The 14,835-nt window shown below is 41.2% G+C and overlaps 1 protein-coding gene across 4 annotated transcripts in view; it reads left to right on the top strand.

Annotated features, from left to right (window-relative positions):
• The window catches only part of SLC45A4 (solute carrier family 45 member 4), an 85,791-nt gene that overhangs the window by 59,482 nt on the left and 11,474 nt on the right, over positions 1–14,835 (top strand). For all 4 annotated transcript variants that reach the window (XR_012583579.1, XM_005479637.4, XM_005479636.4 and 1 more), the window contains exon 3: positions 13,403–13,591. Coding sequence is in view for 3 of the 4 variants with exons in the window: in XM_005479637.4 (XP_005479694.1) it covers positions 13,403–13,591 (189 nt within the window). In the remaining variant the exon portion in view is untranslated. The remainder of the gene's footprint in view (positions 1–13,402; positions 13,592–14,835) is intronic.

Raw genomic sequence — 14,835 nt, 5'->3', positions numbered from 1 at the left:
ACCCTATTGATGTGGCAAATGTGTTTAAAATAAGTTTTCAAATGTTTTTAAGCTGTAACATTCAGGAGAAGAGTTTGGTAAAACTTTGTCAGGTATGACAGGATTGCCAAATCTTGCAAATTATTTCTGTTTGAATCTTAAAAATTATTTAGGGTCTTTGTTGGATGACTGAATAATGCTGTGTTGCTACTCCTGTAACTTATGTAGAACTTGTATATATATATAAATAACATATATATATAAACATATATAATAATATATATATATATTAAAAAATATATATCACTTTTTCCATTCTTTTGTAAGATTAAATGGCAAGAAAAAATCACATGCAGAGTGATATAAAAGAAAACTGGTTTTGATAATATATAAAGACACTTGTCTAATTGTTGGAATAGAGTTCTGTTTTGCTTTCTCCCCAGTAGGGTCTAACTGTCATAATTTGGAAAGGAAAAGTTTGCTGTCGTTTGTGCTGTTGTGCTCTGCTTGTTTAACTTCAGGTTTTATTGATAAATTTATCTTTCCATGTGTAGCTTCACTGATTGGGCAACATAATACATGTGAGTAAAGATCACATTTAAGGGTCTGCAGTAAGAAGTCATATTCATCTTGTATTATTACATTTTATTCCAGACTATCAATTCCTGTTATTTGGTGCAAAGGGACTCCATGGATCTCATTATCCTTCACATATAAATGCAATTGTATAATTTTTAAACAGCTGAGTGAGGGTGGGGAGTCACTTCTCTGGGACACAGTGAGTGAGTTATTTGGAGTGATGCCTGAGACTCTGCTCTAGTTACTAAAATTTCCTATGAGAGCAACCCTGTACTGTGGCCCTGCAAGCTCAAAACACTAAGATCAAGGGGTTTATTAACCAGAATTTAGCAGACTTCAATGTGAAAGCAGCTCTGCTTTAAATCTCCCCTGTACATGTATAGAACGTGTTTCATGTAAGTTAGTGTTCAAGCCAAAACATGCAAGTTAGGAAAGTTTGAAAGTTTGAGGCAGGTTCCATAAACACCAACAGTGTCTTTAATCAGCCCCAGAATTTCATCTGAGAGGATGGGTTTCTGTAATGCTTTACCACAAGGCAGGTGGTTGGTGGCATGAATAGCTACAGAGAAAACCCACATTTTTTGGCAGGGAAAATCCTCAGCTGATTAAAACTCTCTGTCTGATAGTCCTCATGCTCATATCCAGAGATTGTTCAGCCTGTGCTGAAGTGCAGTGTTTTTCCTGGAGCAGTGTGCATGGAAAACTGTGCCTACAAACTCCAACATGCTGTTCATTTGTTGCAGCAAACAGGGAAAGCACTAATAGGATTTCTGTTCCGCTTGATGTAGCCACATGAGGAATTAACCTCAATAAAGGCAACTGCATAGAGGAATGCAGTTTCTCTTTAGGGGATTAGGATAGGTTATTTGCAAAATTTGCCTGTTTGGGTTTGTTTTTTTTTTAAAGCAAACAATGAATAATGAGTTAGAAGAATCAGCGTGTTTCTTCATATATTCATTCATGTAATTCAGCAACACTTTTAAAATAGCAAATAATTTAAAAGCAGATGCTGTGTTACCACTCTCTGCTGACTTTCTGGTAGAGCTTCCCAGTAGCACAGTTATGACCAACATGGTCCCAGACAGAGTGTTTATTCCTGTTATAAACAAACCTGTGGTCCAAAAGCTTTTAGAAAGTCCAGAAGGTTGATTTTTCAGCATGGTAACAATTAACAATGCACTTTTTGTAAGCCTGTCATGAGAATGGTGCTTTTTTGTGAGGCTTTGAGTATTGAAAAGGGAAGTAAAGCACTTTGAGACTGCATTATGTCAATGGGCTAAGGAGTGTAGGTAGGATCAATTCAGCTTTTTTCTTTTCTGGCAATTTGAGAGGGAAATTGGCTTTTGGAATATGAAGTGTATATTGGCTAGCTATAACATTTATTAGGTATTACATTTTTTTCTGCTGGGTCAACCAGGGTAATTGTAGAAGGAGCTGCCTGCACCACCTTCTGACCCTTAAAAGGGCTATGAAAATGTGATCCCAGCTGAAATGTAAAGATCAACTGTCTGGTCACTAATCCCCAGGAAGAAAAAGGTTCTCAGATGGTGTTGGCAGGGCTACACAGGCCAGAAAACACCTCCTTAAGTCAATGTTTTCATGTGACTTCCAAGCATGTAGTCAAGTCTAAACACTGGGGAAGGAAAGAATGATTTTTATCAATATGCAGAGACAGGCTCCTTGCATTTTTACTCTTGAGGCTGGAAATGAACTGTTTTCTTTGCTGCTTGCAATTCAAGGGCACAAATATTGTGCTGACCGGACTCTGTCTGGCTGCCCGCTCAACAACAAAAATACTTTTTTGGCTACCCTCAAGTCTGCTTGCCTTCCTTTTTCAAGTTCTGTTCCTGGATACACTGAGCAGATGCCATGCTGGACTATGTATATGCCAGTCATTTGTTTGGCAGGGTGAACCAGATCCTTTATGATTCCTTAGGGCTTGGGAGTTGGTGGAGTGGAATAGACACATCAGGGGAAAGTTCTGCTGCAGTGGATAGGAATTAATATCTTGGTGATGCCTTCTAGTCCAGTGTTTGCTACAATGGTGGTTTAAAAGTCTTGGCCATGAGCAAGTCCCAGAACATTTGGGATCTCCTAGCCCTGCTTTCATCTTGTCCTTGCTTGGTTATGTCAGTCAGGCTTTCAGCTACCCTTGAGGTTGGGGTGGAGGAGTGTGGAATGGCACTCAAGGCTTCCTCTGGGCACAGACTCCTTGCCCTGTGGAGCAGAACAGCACCAGAGCAAGGAGGGCACAGGCTGCACCTACTGCTGCCTCATGGTGCTGCTGGGCATTCTCATATTGAATAGGTCTCCCTTAAGCCAGTATGATTTTAATTTAAAACTTGTTCTTAAGGTGAAAAGTTGTTTGTTGACCAGACCTTTTTAGGAGGTGGGAGGGTTGTTTCAGTCTGCATTAAAGACCCAGAGTTAACAGCTGAGGTTTGACTCTCCTTGGAGTTACAGTTAGGGGTTAACACGAGTTTTTGGTTGGGATTTGACTCAGCCACGTAAGTAGATGGTCACATTCTAGGGTATTAATGTGTTAATCACTGCAACAAAAGCTCCACTGTTGATTACCAGAACAGGTTGCTGAAGGATTTTCTGTGTGTGTCTTGGGTTTGAGAAGTTTTGAGGAATTCAAGCCAAAGTCCTGTGTTTATAAATTTATCAATATTCTAGAAACAGTGACGAAAAACCCTATTGAGCTTTGGATAAACTGGGATGCTGCATCTCTTCAGGCAACACATGTCACAGTAATTGATGTGTAATCTTGCAGCCAGAGGAGCGGGAAGTGCTGCAGCGTTACGTAATGCCCGAGCCCAAGTGGGGCAGCACGGCCGCTGCTGCCTTTCAATTACATCCCATGAGGGCAAGGGAAGGATCAGTGTGCTGAAACAGCTTATTGACTGCTGCACTCATCCATGGGCCTGCATACATTTAGACACTTAGCAGTGAAGGGAAATGGATGCTGATGATGTGTGTGTGACCTTCGAGTCCTGTGTCTGCAGCTTGCTTAACCGGGCTGGGGATAAATACCCTGACATTGTGAAGTCAGCTTTGGGTGATTCTGTGATACAGAACACCACCTGTGTTTTTCTGGAATACTGAAGAAAGTTTTCAATTTTTTATTTGATGTAAACACCTCTGATATACCCTTAAAACTGCTCAATGGGGGTGGCTAAAAAGATTTTTTTTTTATTAGTGCTGGTTCAGCACACTGGAAGTTGCATCAGATTTAATCTATATTCCATTTCAGCTTGTTAAATGCTGTGATGCAAATTTCTTATTAGTGTCAAAGTGATATATTTCTAAATATTGGTTAATAAGTGAGAGAGCAAGAAAAGTTATAAAAACAAGTTTCCCAAGAGCCAAAAAGGACAGCACAGATAATCTGGCAAACTTGAGTGAATCAGCTTCAGCAGTAGGTGGGAGCCCTTGGCAATGTTGTGTTTCCTTGCTCTCTCTGCAGCTTATTTTCCTGCTGCAGCATGGGGAGAGCTTGTTTGGCATTCTCAGTATTTGAGCATAAAAGGTTCAGCTTCTGTCTTAAGTAAAGCTGTCACTTTACACTGTACCCTGGCAAAAATAAATACTGTGGGTTTGATAAGGATATAATTCACTGGAACCTGTAGGAATTGCTCATTAGCTACAGTAAAAAGAAAATCTACAACCGCAGTTGATTCTGTGACCTTTCTTTGAGCAGGGCAGGTCATATGCATTGCTTTTGATTCCTCCTCCTCTGCAGCAGCAGGAGTACCAAATAAATCAAGTAATAGACATATGTGTGTCAATATTGGATAAGGAAGGAGGAAACTGGATTGTTATAAAGGCAGTAAGCTAGAAACAGTCTTCTGCCTGAATTACCATAGGTTACCCCTGTGGAAGTAGGTTAGTAGGAGGATTAGAAACTTTAAAATAAATAATGGAAACTTTAAAAGCTATGCTTGACAGCATTTGTGATTATGCTAAAAAGAAAATCACATTTGCCTGCCTGCAGATCAGCCCATGTGTTGTCTCTCTGATTCCTCAAACCTCAGCTGTTCCCAGGCTTTTGCTTCCCCTCTCCCCCTTCCACACATACCTTTGGCTCACTTCTCTTACCATACGCTTCTCTTTCCTGACACAGCACCATAAAACTGGGTTATAAACCAGAAATTGTCAGGAAAGCCACATAAACCTTTCTACAACTTTGGCAGAGCAGCCGTGCAGCAGCAGAGCTTAATGAAACACTGACGACTCCCACAGCTGCCAAATATGAGAAGGGGAGGACAGTTGTAGGAGGGTGAGAAGCAATAATTGAGCAGAGACAGAAAATGGGAGAGCTGGATGATGAAATCCTTTAAGAGGCCTGTCACTTATTTCCTTAATTCCATTTTCCAGAAGTGTTATTTAACCCACCAAGGTTGCTGCTGGCAAGCTATTGCATAGGGAGTTTCAAAAGGCAGAACAGCCTTGCCAGAAGGAGATATTACTCTTCTGCAGCTTAAAAACACCTCCAGAACTTTCTGTGTGAAACACCACACTAATATTTCTGTACTGAAGCTGTTGAAGGGAAAGGGCTTTCTTTTATTACCAGTTTAGCTAGTCTTTCAAAATGGATGGCTCCAGTCTAGGTGCAGACATGGCATGAAATAGTTTCCAAATTTTTGAGAGTTAATTCTGCTGTTACAGTGTTGATTTATTTGCATCCAACTCCTAAGGGAATCAGATATTTGAAATACAAGTTTTAAGAAAATGTCAGACAGTTTTCCTACATCTCTAACCTAATACCTTCATTTTAATTTTCCTATTAATAATTTGTTCCTATGCCTCTAGTGTAGATGCAGATTTTGTATTGAATCCTGTCCTTATGATGGGGAGTGACTAAAGCAGAAATGTGGGTGCATTTTAAAGGTCTGAATGGGCTGTAGAAGGTTTGAATATCCCAGCAATGCAGGAAGCAGGTTCCTGTCCTAGAAGACAGACAGTGCCCCAGCCCTTTCCCTGCAAAGTGCCTCATTGGTCCTTTGGGTTTTTCCTGACTATTCCAGAGTGGCTGCAGCTGACTTCTGCTGGTAGTTTTGGAAAGAATTTTCTGCTTTTTGCCCTTGGATGTCAGGTTTTTGCAGTGCCATGTTTTTTATGTCTCTGCAATATTCCTATTAATTATTTGTTCTCTTGATTATCGCTCTCCTAAGTGCCCATAATGGGGAAATTGTGCTTTATCCCTCCAGTCTTGTGTCCCACAAAAAATTCCTTGCTTGCACAGAGGAGGCAGCCCTGAATATCCTCCAGAGCAGTAACAGCAGCTGAGTGAGCTCAGAGCTCGGCTCCCCAGCCCTTGTGCAGCCATCCCTGCTGACAAGACCTTACAGGAGGGGGATGAGGGGCAGGAGAGACTCCTTGCAAGGGGCTGATGTTTGTGTTTGGCTTGCAGGGCACACGTGCTCCTGCCTGGGAGATGGGATAATGTGCTGACAGCTCCTGAATGTTGCAGGCTAAGCACAAGAGCTCTGATTCCACAGGCACAAGAGGAATTTCAGGATGTGAATTTTACCAGTGGGAAGATTGAAGGCACAGCTCTGAGATGCTTGTTTATGCAGTGGGTTGTTCCTGAGACACTGAGTGAATCAAGATGCCTGACAGCTTGCTGGGCAATCATTTTAATGCAGGAAGCTAAACTGCAGTGAAAAACCTCACAGTTTTGTTCTGAGTTCTTCCACCTGCTCTCCTGCAACTGAACTGAGCACCATGATCCACAAGTATTGGTCAGTTTGTCACCAGTGTTGTGCTGTTTGCTGCTTCTTCCAAGGTTCTGAACAAGCACTTGGCTTGAGCAAGTGCCTTATGCAGGCTGGGCAGGAGTCACTGAATGAAAAGCAAAATTTTAGTCTAAAAATGAAGTCCTGTATAAGCTTCATTTCTTCTCACCCCAGCAGCTGTAAGATATGTAAGGTTCTGTCACATTAGGCCTGGAAATTAGAGGCTGTCTCGTCTCATGTGCTGCCAGACTCTGATTTCAAGAAGAACTTTAAATTATTTCCTTCTTAAAAGCTTGTACTCTTGCTGCTCAGATCATGGTAATGGGCACCAGCACCAATTACTGGGCTTTCTGTGCTTTTATTTTTGGCCCTTCTCTGTTGGTCAGAGTTCCTGTTTCAATCCAGAAGTTAGAATGTGGTTTCTCATGGGTGCAAAAACTCGGTGTACAAGGGCTGACTGTACCTCAGTAGTGCTCAGACCACCAGTCAGGCCTATTCCAGTGCATTGGTTCAACATATGTTGGCTCAGGTATGGTGTCTCTGGCAGCTCAGGGTCCCCCTCCATTAAAAATCCTATTATCTGAGGGGAGGCAGCAAGAATCAAAGAATATATGGTCAGTTTCATGTTGTCAGAACAGGCATTGCAGCTTGTTTGCAGTTTCTCTGGGAGACATAAATGTGTGGCAAGTCTGTGTTTTCATTTTAAATATAAGAGAATGCATATTTGGCTCAATTTATGAAATTTTTCTGAAACTCCTACTCCTTATATAGATCCTCCAAAGCTAAACTGCTTCAGTTTGCAGTGGTTCCTATAATTTTATGTATAAGATGAAAAACAGTTACCAGAATTTGAACTCTTCCACAGCTTTTTGACAAGGATTGGTTCTGCTTGGTGCACTCCTTAAAAATAGTCTAAACAAAGCAGATTGTATAAGCAATGTAGTTTTAAACAGATCAATGTAAAATATTTTTAGCAGCATGCAGTATTTTATACAAGGATGAAACTGTGGAATAGAAAGCATTTGCAGGGCACGACAGCTTCTTGTGTTCATTGAGAAATTTGTATGGTGTTTATTTAAAGTGTATAAACAAGTCTCTAGGTGATGATTTCTAACAAATGAAAATAGGACCTTAGCATCCTATTCCCATATCAGATCTTATTGTTAAGCTTATAAAGAACTATTTTTCCCCCAATAGAACTTATCAAAAAGAGATTTTGAATAGAAACTGGTGCATGGGACTTAATCTTTCTTCCATGTAACTCGTGACCTCACGCAGCCCTTAGACTGATGGTGACACAGTGAGCATTTCCTGTGAACCGTGAGCAGTGCTGGTCCCACTATTGTTGGGCACTTTTTTTGTCTGGGAAAAAACAAACCCTTATTTACTAGAAGCCAGTGTCCTGTTTGTTTGTAGCTGGCTGGGAAATGCCATATTACAAGGGTCTCAGTGGCAGTCGTCACTCCTAACAGAAGCTGTTGTTGTGTTTTGCTTTTTCTCACTGATTTGTATGAGACTTCTGAGTCTGCCTTGTGACCTGCTCCGCATTCAGTTCACATTCAGCCACAAATACTAACCTTGTTTACCCAATATGTTTTTTCCCTCCTTGGTGTTTCCTCAGATTAGCTGTCAGTAAAAGACTAAATAATAAAACTCCAGTTATTATTCCTCCCCCGTGAGGCCACCAGGCTGCTTTTCCAAGTTGGTGGATGGCGGTTTGCTCTCAGAGCTGCTACCCGGCAAGGCAAGTGTGGAGGTGGAAAATTACAGAAAAAATAAAGGAACAGCATTACATTGGTAATGGGATGCAGCTGCTTTGGCCTTTGAGTCTGCATGTGTGTCTCAGCAGCCTTTGGTAAAGGCATGTGCTGCATGAAACCACTCTTGGCCATACAAAATCAGTCCCAGCTGAGCTGTGGCCTGTTGGAGGGGGACACAGCAGCTCTCAGCAGTTGGGACGTTTCACTTCTGGCTGCAAGAGGTTGTGGACAGGCTGTCAAATGGATGACAATCTCATGGCTGTGCTGCCTTGAAATCCAGTCCAAGCCAGCATCTGTGCATCTGTTGTGCACGTCAGAGCCTGGATGCTGCAGGGCTGCTGGCCCAGCACGTAACCACAGCCAAGTTTATTTAAAATACACCCCCCAGCTGAGTCCTTGCCACTGAATGGGGGCGTCACAAGGAACTTCTTGGTGTCAAAACATTCCCTCTGCCTCTGCATTTCTGCTTATTGTTGTCTTTCCTGCCTCAGCTGCCTTCTGAACTGTCTTCCCATTTTAAAATATTGCATAAAATGGTGCCATTCTGTAGGTTTGGCAGTGTACATATACAGAGAAAGGAATCATTAGGATATGCAATTACCTTCCTCAACTTTCTAACACCCTTGCAGACAGAACTTCTATAAAGTTTCATATTTGGGAGCTCATTCTTTTGAGGCAGAAAACTTCTGGAAGACTTAGGGGGTGGGTTTCTGTTGTTTTAACACAGACACACACACAGACATACACACACAATTTCTTTAAGTACTTCAATTTTCAGCCTTTTTTTTTCTTCTCCTGCCAAATCACACAAGCCAACCTAAATATGCATATCATGTATGCAGACATTCAATATACTAAAACCAGAACAGACTCTTTTAAGGCTAGAATAGTATTTTAGGGTTGGAGTTCTCCTTGTCTGTCTGGAATGTTCTCATTTATATAAAAATGTCTAGTACTAAAGCAAGCTACTGTTGAAATGATGAAGGTCCTGCAGACTCTGCCAGCACGAAGGGTGAATTTTAGGAAAAGCATCTGTGAGGTACCTTTTGAAGTCTCACTTCATGGGGCAGTGGAGGTCTGCTCAGTGCCTCAGAAAGCTCTTTCCTGGAAAACTCCTGCTAGAACATGGCTGTGAGCTTTACAAAAGTCTGATTTCCCAGCAACAATGCTGAGCACAGACATCAGAGGTGACACCTAAATCTGTACAGAGAAAGAAGACACTTCTGGGCTCTAGAGCTCTTCAGAGTTTTGGTTCACTGGGCAGACTGCGTTTATCAATTACACATCTCAACTTTCACATCTAGAAAGCAAACACAAAGCGAAACTCTGGATAATTCACTTTCCTGCCCACTGATACAGTGATTGCTCTGTCTGTGCATTTCTCAGGTTGAGGAGGGAATTCTCCCAACAGCAGATTAATTTTTCCCTGTACTGCTTTTAGTTCCTTGTGTGCCTGCTTCCCCCCAGGAGTCTTCTCTAACCTCACTCAGTTGTTTTCCTCTCGAGTAACCAAAGACATTCTGATGTGACAAACTCACAGTTTACATACTTACAGTAAAGCCATACACATCACTTAATAAATGGTAACAGTTTGGAATTCTGCATAACTGTATGTAAAACACACATGACTTTATAAACTGCTGGCTTACTCTTGGAATGCAATTTATCAGGGCCCTGCCATTTAGCTCATGCAAGCAGTGCCATGGCATGGCTTCTCCAACAAGAGAGAAAGCAGGTTGTGCTCATGTCAGTGATTCCTGCCATCACCCAGGCTATGGGAATGGCTCGTGTTTCACTTGAAAGTTATCCCTTTCCTGTTTACTTGGGGGAGCACTCAAAGCTTTTTAGAAATTCTTCCATTTTTCTTGGCATGGGGTTATTAATTCTTGTATAGATTTTTATCGTGGCCTCTTTTTCTAAAGATAGAGATTTTGGCTGCTAATGAGTAGTTCAATAAAAAAAAAATCAAAGTGGTTTTTCTAAAAAAGTGTCTTGAAACATAATGTTCTTGGTGTTTCAAGTGTCCTTTTTACCCTTCCATAAAAGCTACATCCATGGCTCTGTTCTGAAATCATTGAGCTTCATGTCTTCTGCAAAGTAAGCCATTTTCACTGTAAATATTTAGATTTAGGCTTTTATTTATAATACTTAGATGTTAGGAAGATCACCCTTTGCAGTAAATAAAAATAAATTCTTCCCAAGAAAGCATTTCAGTCTCTCTCCTCTGACTCACACATGGAAAGATAAAACTCATTAATTTTAGTCATGCATCAAAGGTTAGGTAAAAAACCTTTTTTCCTTCCTTTTTACTGACCTGTAAAATCAAACCAGACCTTAATCTGATTTTGAGTTATTACATGCAAAGTTGATCTTGAAAGTACTTGAAGTCAAGTACTGAATGTTTTTGTAACAATTTTAGGACATTTTTATGACAGTTAGCTGTGGCTATAAAGCATAAAAATTACCTATCTGTGCAGTTTAGAAATGTGCAGGTTTTACAGTTGAAGGAGAAATATTTGTAAACAGTTTTTAGTTCTATGCAGAAGTAATTTCAAATGGTTCGTGAGTTTTCCAGAACTGTTTTTTTTGTTAACACACCACAGAGAAGTGTCATTGCAGCCTGGAGACAAAGTGGTGGCCTCAAGGACAGAGGGACAGTGAGCTGTGCCAGCCCCTGGTGTCCCTGGTTTGCACTTCTCTTGCTTGTCTCTGATCCACCAGTGTTTCCTTGTTGTTTCTGCTCACAGCCTCCATTAAAACAAATTGTTTGTCTCAATGGATGTTGGATTGCTAAAAGAGAATCTTTGTGTCCATTTTACTTAAATGTGTCTATTTGATTGTTTATTCACATAAGATGTGATGAGGCTTGGTAGGCTGATGACAGAGCTCTTGCCAGCCTTCACCCCTGTGTTTATTTAAAGTCTCTGTGTGATTTACTGCAAACCATCCCAGCATCTCACAAGTGTTTACTGATGGATGAGCTCGATTGAGATGTCCCAGCTCATAACTCACAAGTCACAACATAATTCAGAAAAGAAATGTCTGCTTTCAGCACACAGCCCTCGTGCAGTGAAACACCATCAAGTTATTCCAGATGTTGGTGATCACTGCAATGAAGATCCATGGCATTGGTTAACTGCAGCTTCTCACTGTGTTTGAAACACTCTGCAGGGACTTTGGCTCACACAGTAGCAACATTGGGTGCTGAACCGCTGCTCCCAGGATGGCTCTGCAGGCTAAATGGGATGAGTATTTATATGTTGCCTTTTCTCCCTGTCCTGCAGAAGAATCATTCACCCTAAATGAATCATGCCCAGTCTTTAGTTTTACTTGCCTTGAACTAAATGTTTCCTCTTCCCCATCATTAAGCCAGCTCAGGCACTGATTAGCGTCAACATCTTGGAGCAGATGAGGTGCCAGTTAAACATGAGGTGCCTGAACCTGCTTGTGTACTTGGGAAGCTGTTGAACCTGGTGAAGTTAAAGGGAGTGTTAAAACCACAGGGGGATGGAAGTTTTCCTTGCACTTCTGCTTGAATTGCTGGCTTGCTGACTTGCATCTTTGATGAGGATATGGTGCAAATAAATGCTGCAGTCTGGAGGCACTGTGGCTTCTTGAACAAGAGCTTTAGGTCTAATATGCCAACACAGAGAGTTATGTCTCAGCTAATACTTCCATGTCAGCCAAGACATCACCAAACAGCAGGAAAAGCTAAGCAGGAGATAGTGATTTGAATCACGATGTGAACACAGTGGCACCTGTACAAACACAGCCCTTTCCTAAAGATCTAAATTCTTTTGCAAAGGGAATCAACATTTCCATGGTAAGTACTGATGTGGAGTATTGACCTCAGTGCAGGCCTGCAGCTGCCTGTGACAAGGAAAGGTGACTGAAGCACGATGCCATTCCCTGGGGCACAAGGGTCATGGCAAACACAGGTTGGGAACTTTCAGCAGGGGCAGGTCCCTTCCAATAACTCTGGACTCATCAGGGCAGCTGTCACTGTTAACTTGTTCATTAGCCAAAGTTGAGTCAAATCACACAGACCTTGGCCTCAGACCTGGATTTTGAATCCTGATGATGAAATTGATTATTTATGCCAAAAAATAGCTTGTTTTCCATGATATAATCTCTGTATCACCAGAGAGTGTACAACACTCTTGGGAAAATCTGATCTGTCTCGTGGAAGAAGCCAGTGTTGCTAGTCAAGATTTGGTGCTACTTTTAAACAGCAGCAGATTAGACTTCCAAATTTGCATCAGAGGTTATTTTGGGCAGGGATTGGTATAATCCTGCTTGGTAATGGATGCCTCAATGTGCTGAACAGGGAGCACAAGGTACAGGTTGATCTCGCCAGCAAAGGTCAAATGCTGCTCACACTCACCAAATACGGGTTGGATAATAAATGGTTTTCCTTCCTGGGATAAAGACACTGAGTTTTTCTGTCTTGGCATCAGTTGGACTGCAAGAAATAGATTGTTTTGTTTTTAATGTTATGCTGGAGTGTTACCTGCCCTGTGCTGACAAAGGAGCGGGAGGCAGGTCCCAGAGGAGCCAGCGTGGCTGCTGCTGTGGCCAGTCTGCCATCTGCAGGCCACTGCTCCCTGCTGGGGATGTGCACAGCCGGGCTTGGGACCTCTTCTCTAGAAATTATTTCTAGCAAGTTGTTGCTTTCTTGTAAGTGCTATGTAGTAAATTGTAACTTGTTCCCATCTGATCCTATGAACAGTCATCTCTGTTCTTAAAGAAAGCAAAGACAGTAGGGACAAGGAAACACTGGATTTATCTAAGTTGCTGTATAATTGCTAATTGTTGTTTTTATTGTCTGTAGTTCATTTTTGTAAGTAAACATTTTTGTGCTTAGAAATAGGACATTTCATAAGGCATTCAAATTCTGTCCTTCACTCTCAATCCATTAAATCTTTAATAACCCTTTTGTGGGGCTGGTTGTAGATAAAAGCAGCACCACTATAATGTTCAATTTTGAATCTTAAAAGTTTGTTGAGCAGGGATTCAATTCTTTCTGTGTATATGACAGCCAAGCAGCTTCCAAGCATCCCAAAATCTTTGGTTTTATGTTCCCCAAATCAATAGAGGACTCAGTAGCAGAAATGCTCCAATTGTTACCTTCTTATTGCCCAGGTATTTGAGAGGCAAACAATCTGTGCTTTCCTTAGCTGTTTTTTAACCATTGCTAAAGAATCTTAAATGAGTTTTTAAGTTGGGAGAGAATTCACTGTAAATCAATTTACCCTTTTCAATGCTGTAACAAAATTCCATGTATAGAGTGAGATGTTTGGTGTGTACCACATAACCTTTCCATCATTTTTGTCTTCCTTTTAGGTCTTCCTGAACAATACTACAGCCTCACCTGGTTCCTCAGCCCTATCCTGGGCCTGATCTTCACTCCGCTCATAGGTTCGGCCAGTGACCGCTGCACGCTGAGCTGGGGCCGCCGGCGGCCTTTCATCCTTGCTCTCTGCATTGGTGTCCTCTTTGGAGTTGCACTTTTCCTTAATGGCTCTGTGATAGGTAAATAACAAGGAAATGCCCTGCATGCATCCCCTGCTAATGTACCTGCTTTGAGATTTTAGTGCAGGAAGTAAAGATAATGTTCTGCAGTTGGTTTACCTCATATTTGATGTTAAAATCATGAGAAATCTCCACAACCCTGCACTTGAGCTCTGTCCATACTGCCTGTTATTATTTGAATTCAGAGTTACAGCACTGTGCTGAGCATTGTGCAATCCTAGTTGTAACTGGTATTAATAACAATGTTATTAATACAATGGTTGCCAGAATAATGTTTGCAGTCGCTGAGACGAATTTGGTCGATCCTTGACATGGGAAAATTGTAGCAACCTGTTCACAGGGAAATGTTTCCTGTTGTGATCCATTTTCCCTTTAATGCATATCTGGCAACACATCCTGTTTCCAGCATTATTTCAAAAATTATCTTTTCACTTTTTCTTGTGCTTTTCTTAGACCCAGTATTGAAAAAGTCCAGAACACAGTTAATATTTGTTTATCAAAAACTATGTGGGAAAATAATTTTTCCTGAGCCCCCATCAAAGCTGGTAAAAATAGTTTCCCTTGAACATAGTTTACTACGAATTTAATCTACAATCTCTTTGTAAATTTATTGTAGGAGAGGTGACAGCAAGTACGTTTAGGAAAATGTTTACAAAATGATTGGACTGATGCAAACAAAAGGAACTTAGCACCTAATAACATCCTCTTGGCTCTCTTTTTTGGGGTTAGATGCAGCTCTATTGTGAAAGAGGTCTATTAATTCAGGGAAATGAGAGGAATGTTACCTTGGCTCAGCCTGTTAAAGCCAGACTGGAATACCATATGATTGGCTTCAATTCTCTGCAATCTGCAGTGGACAAACTATTCAAATAGATGACATTTAGTTTATGCTTTTTTAATGTATCCAAGCAATAAATATTATTTATTTGCACTGTTATCATATGGCATGGTCCTGGGGTGATTGTATGGTTTGATATCAATTGTATTTAGTTGACATCAATTGTGTTGAGTTGTTGTGTCTCCAAGACTTATTCCTCTTCCTCCAGATGTTTGCAGGATGTTAGGCTGGAACCCCCTTACAAGATTTTAAGTGATAAGAAGCTCTCAGTTCCACACAGTAGTTTAGATCAGGAGCCATTGATACTGGCAAGCAAACCTCAGGCTCCATTTATAGGCTTATTTTGAAGCTTTTTAGTAAATCAGCACAAAATACTGTAGATTTTTCTGCTTTGCTTGCCCATCCT

The sequence above is a fragment of the Zonotrichia albicollis genome, chromosome 1, assembly GCF_047830755.1.
Source record: "Zonotrichia albicollis isolate bZonAlb1 chromosome 1, bZonAlb1.hap1, whole genome shotgun sequence".
Lineage (NCBI taxonomy): Eukaryota > Metazoa > Chordata > Aves > Passeriformes > Passerellidae > Zonotrichia > Zonotrichia albicollis.
This window is presented reverse-complemented; position numbering and strand designations above follow the sequence as displayed.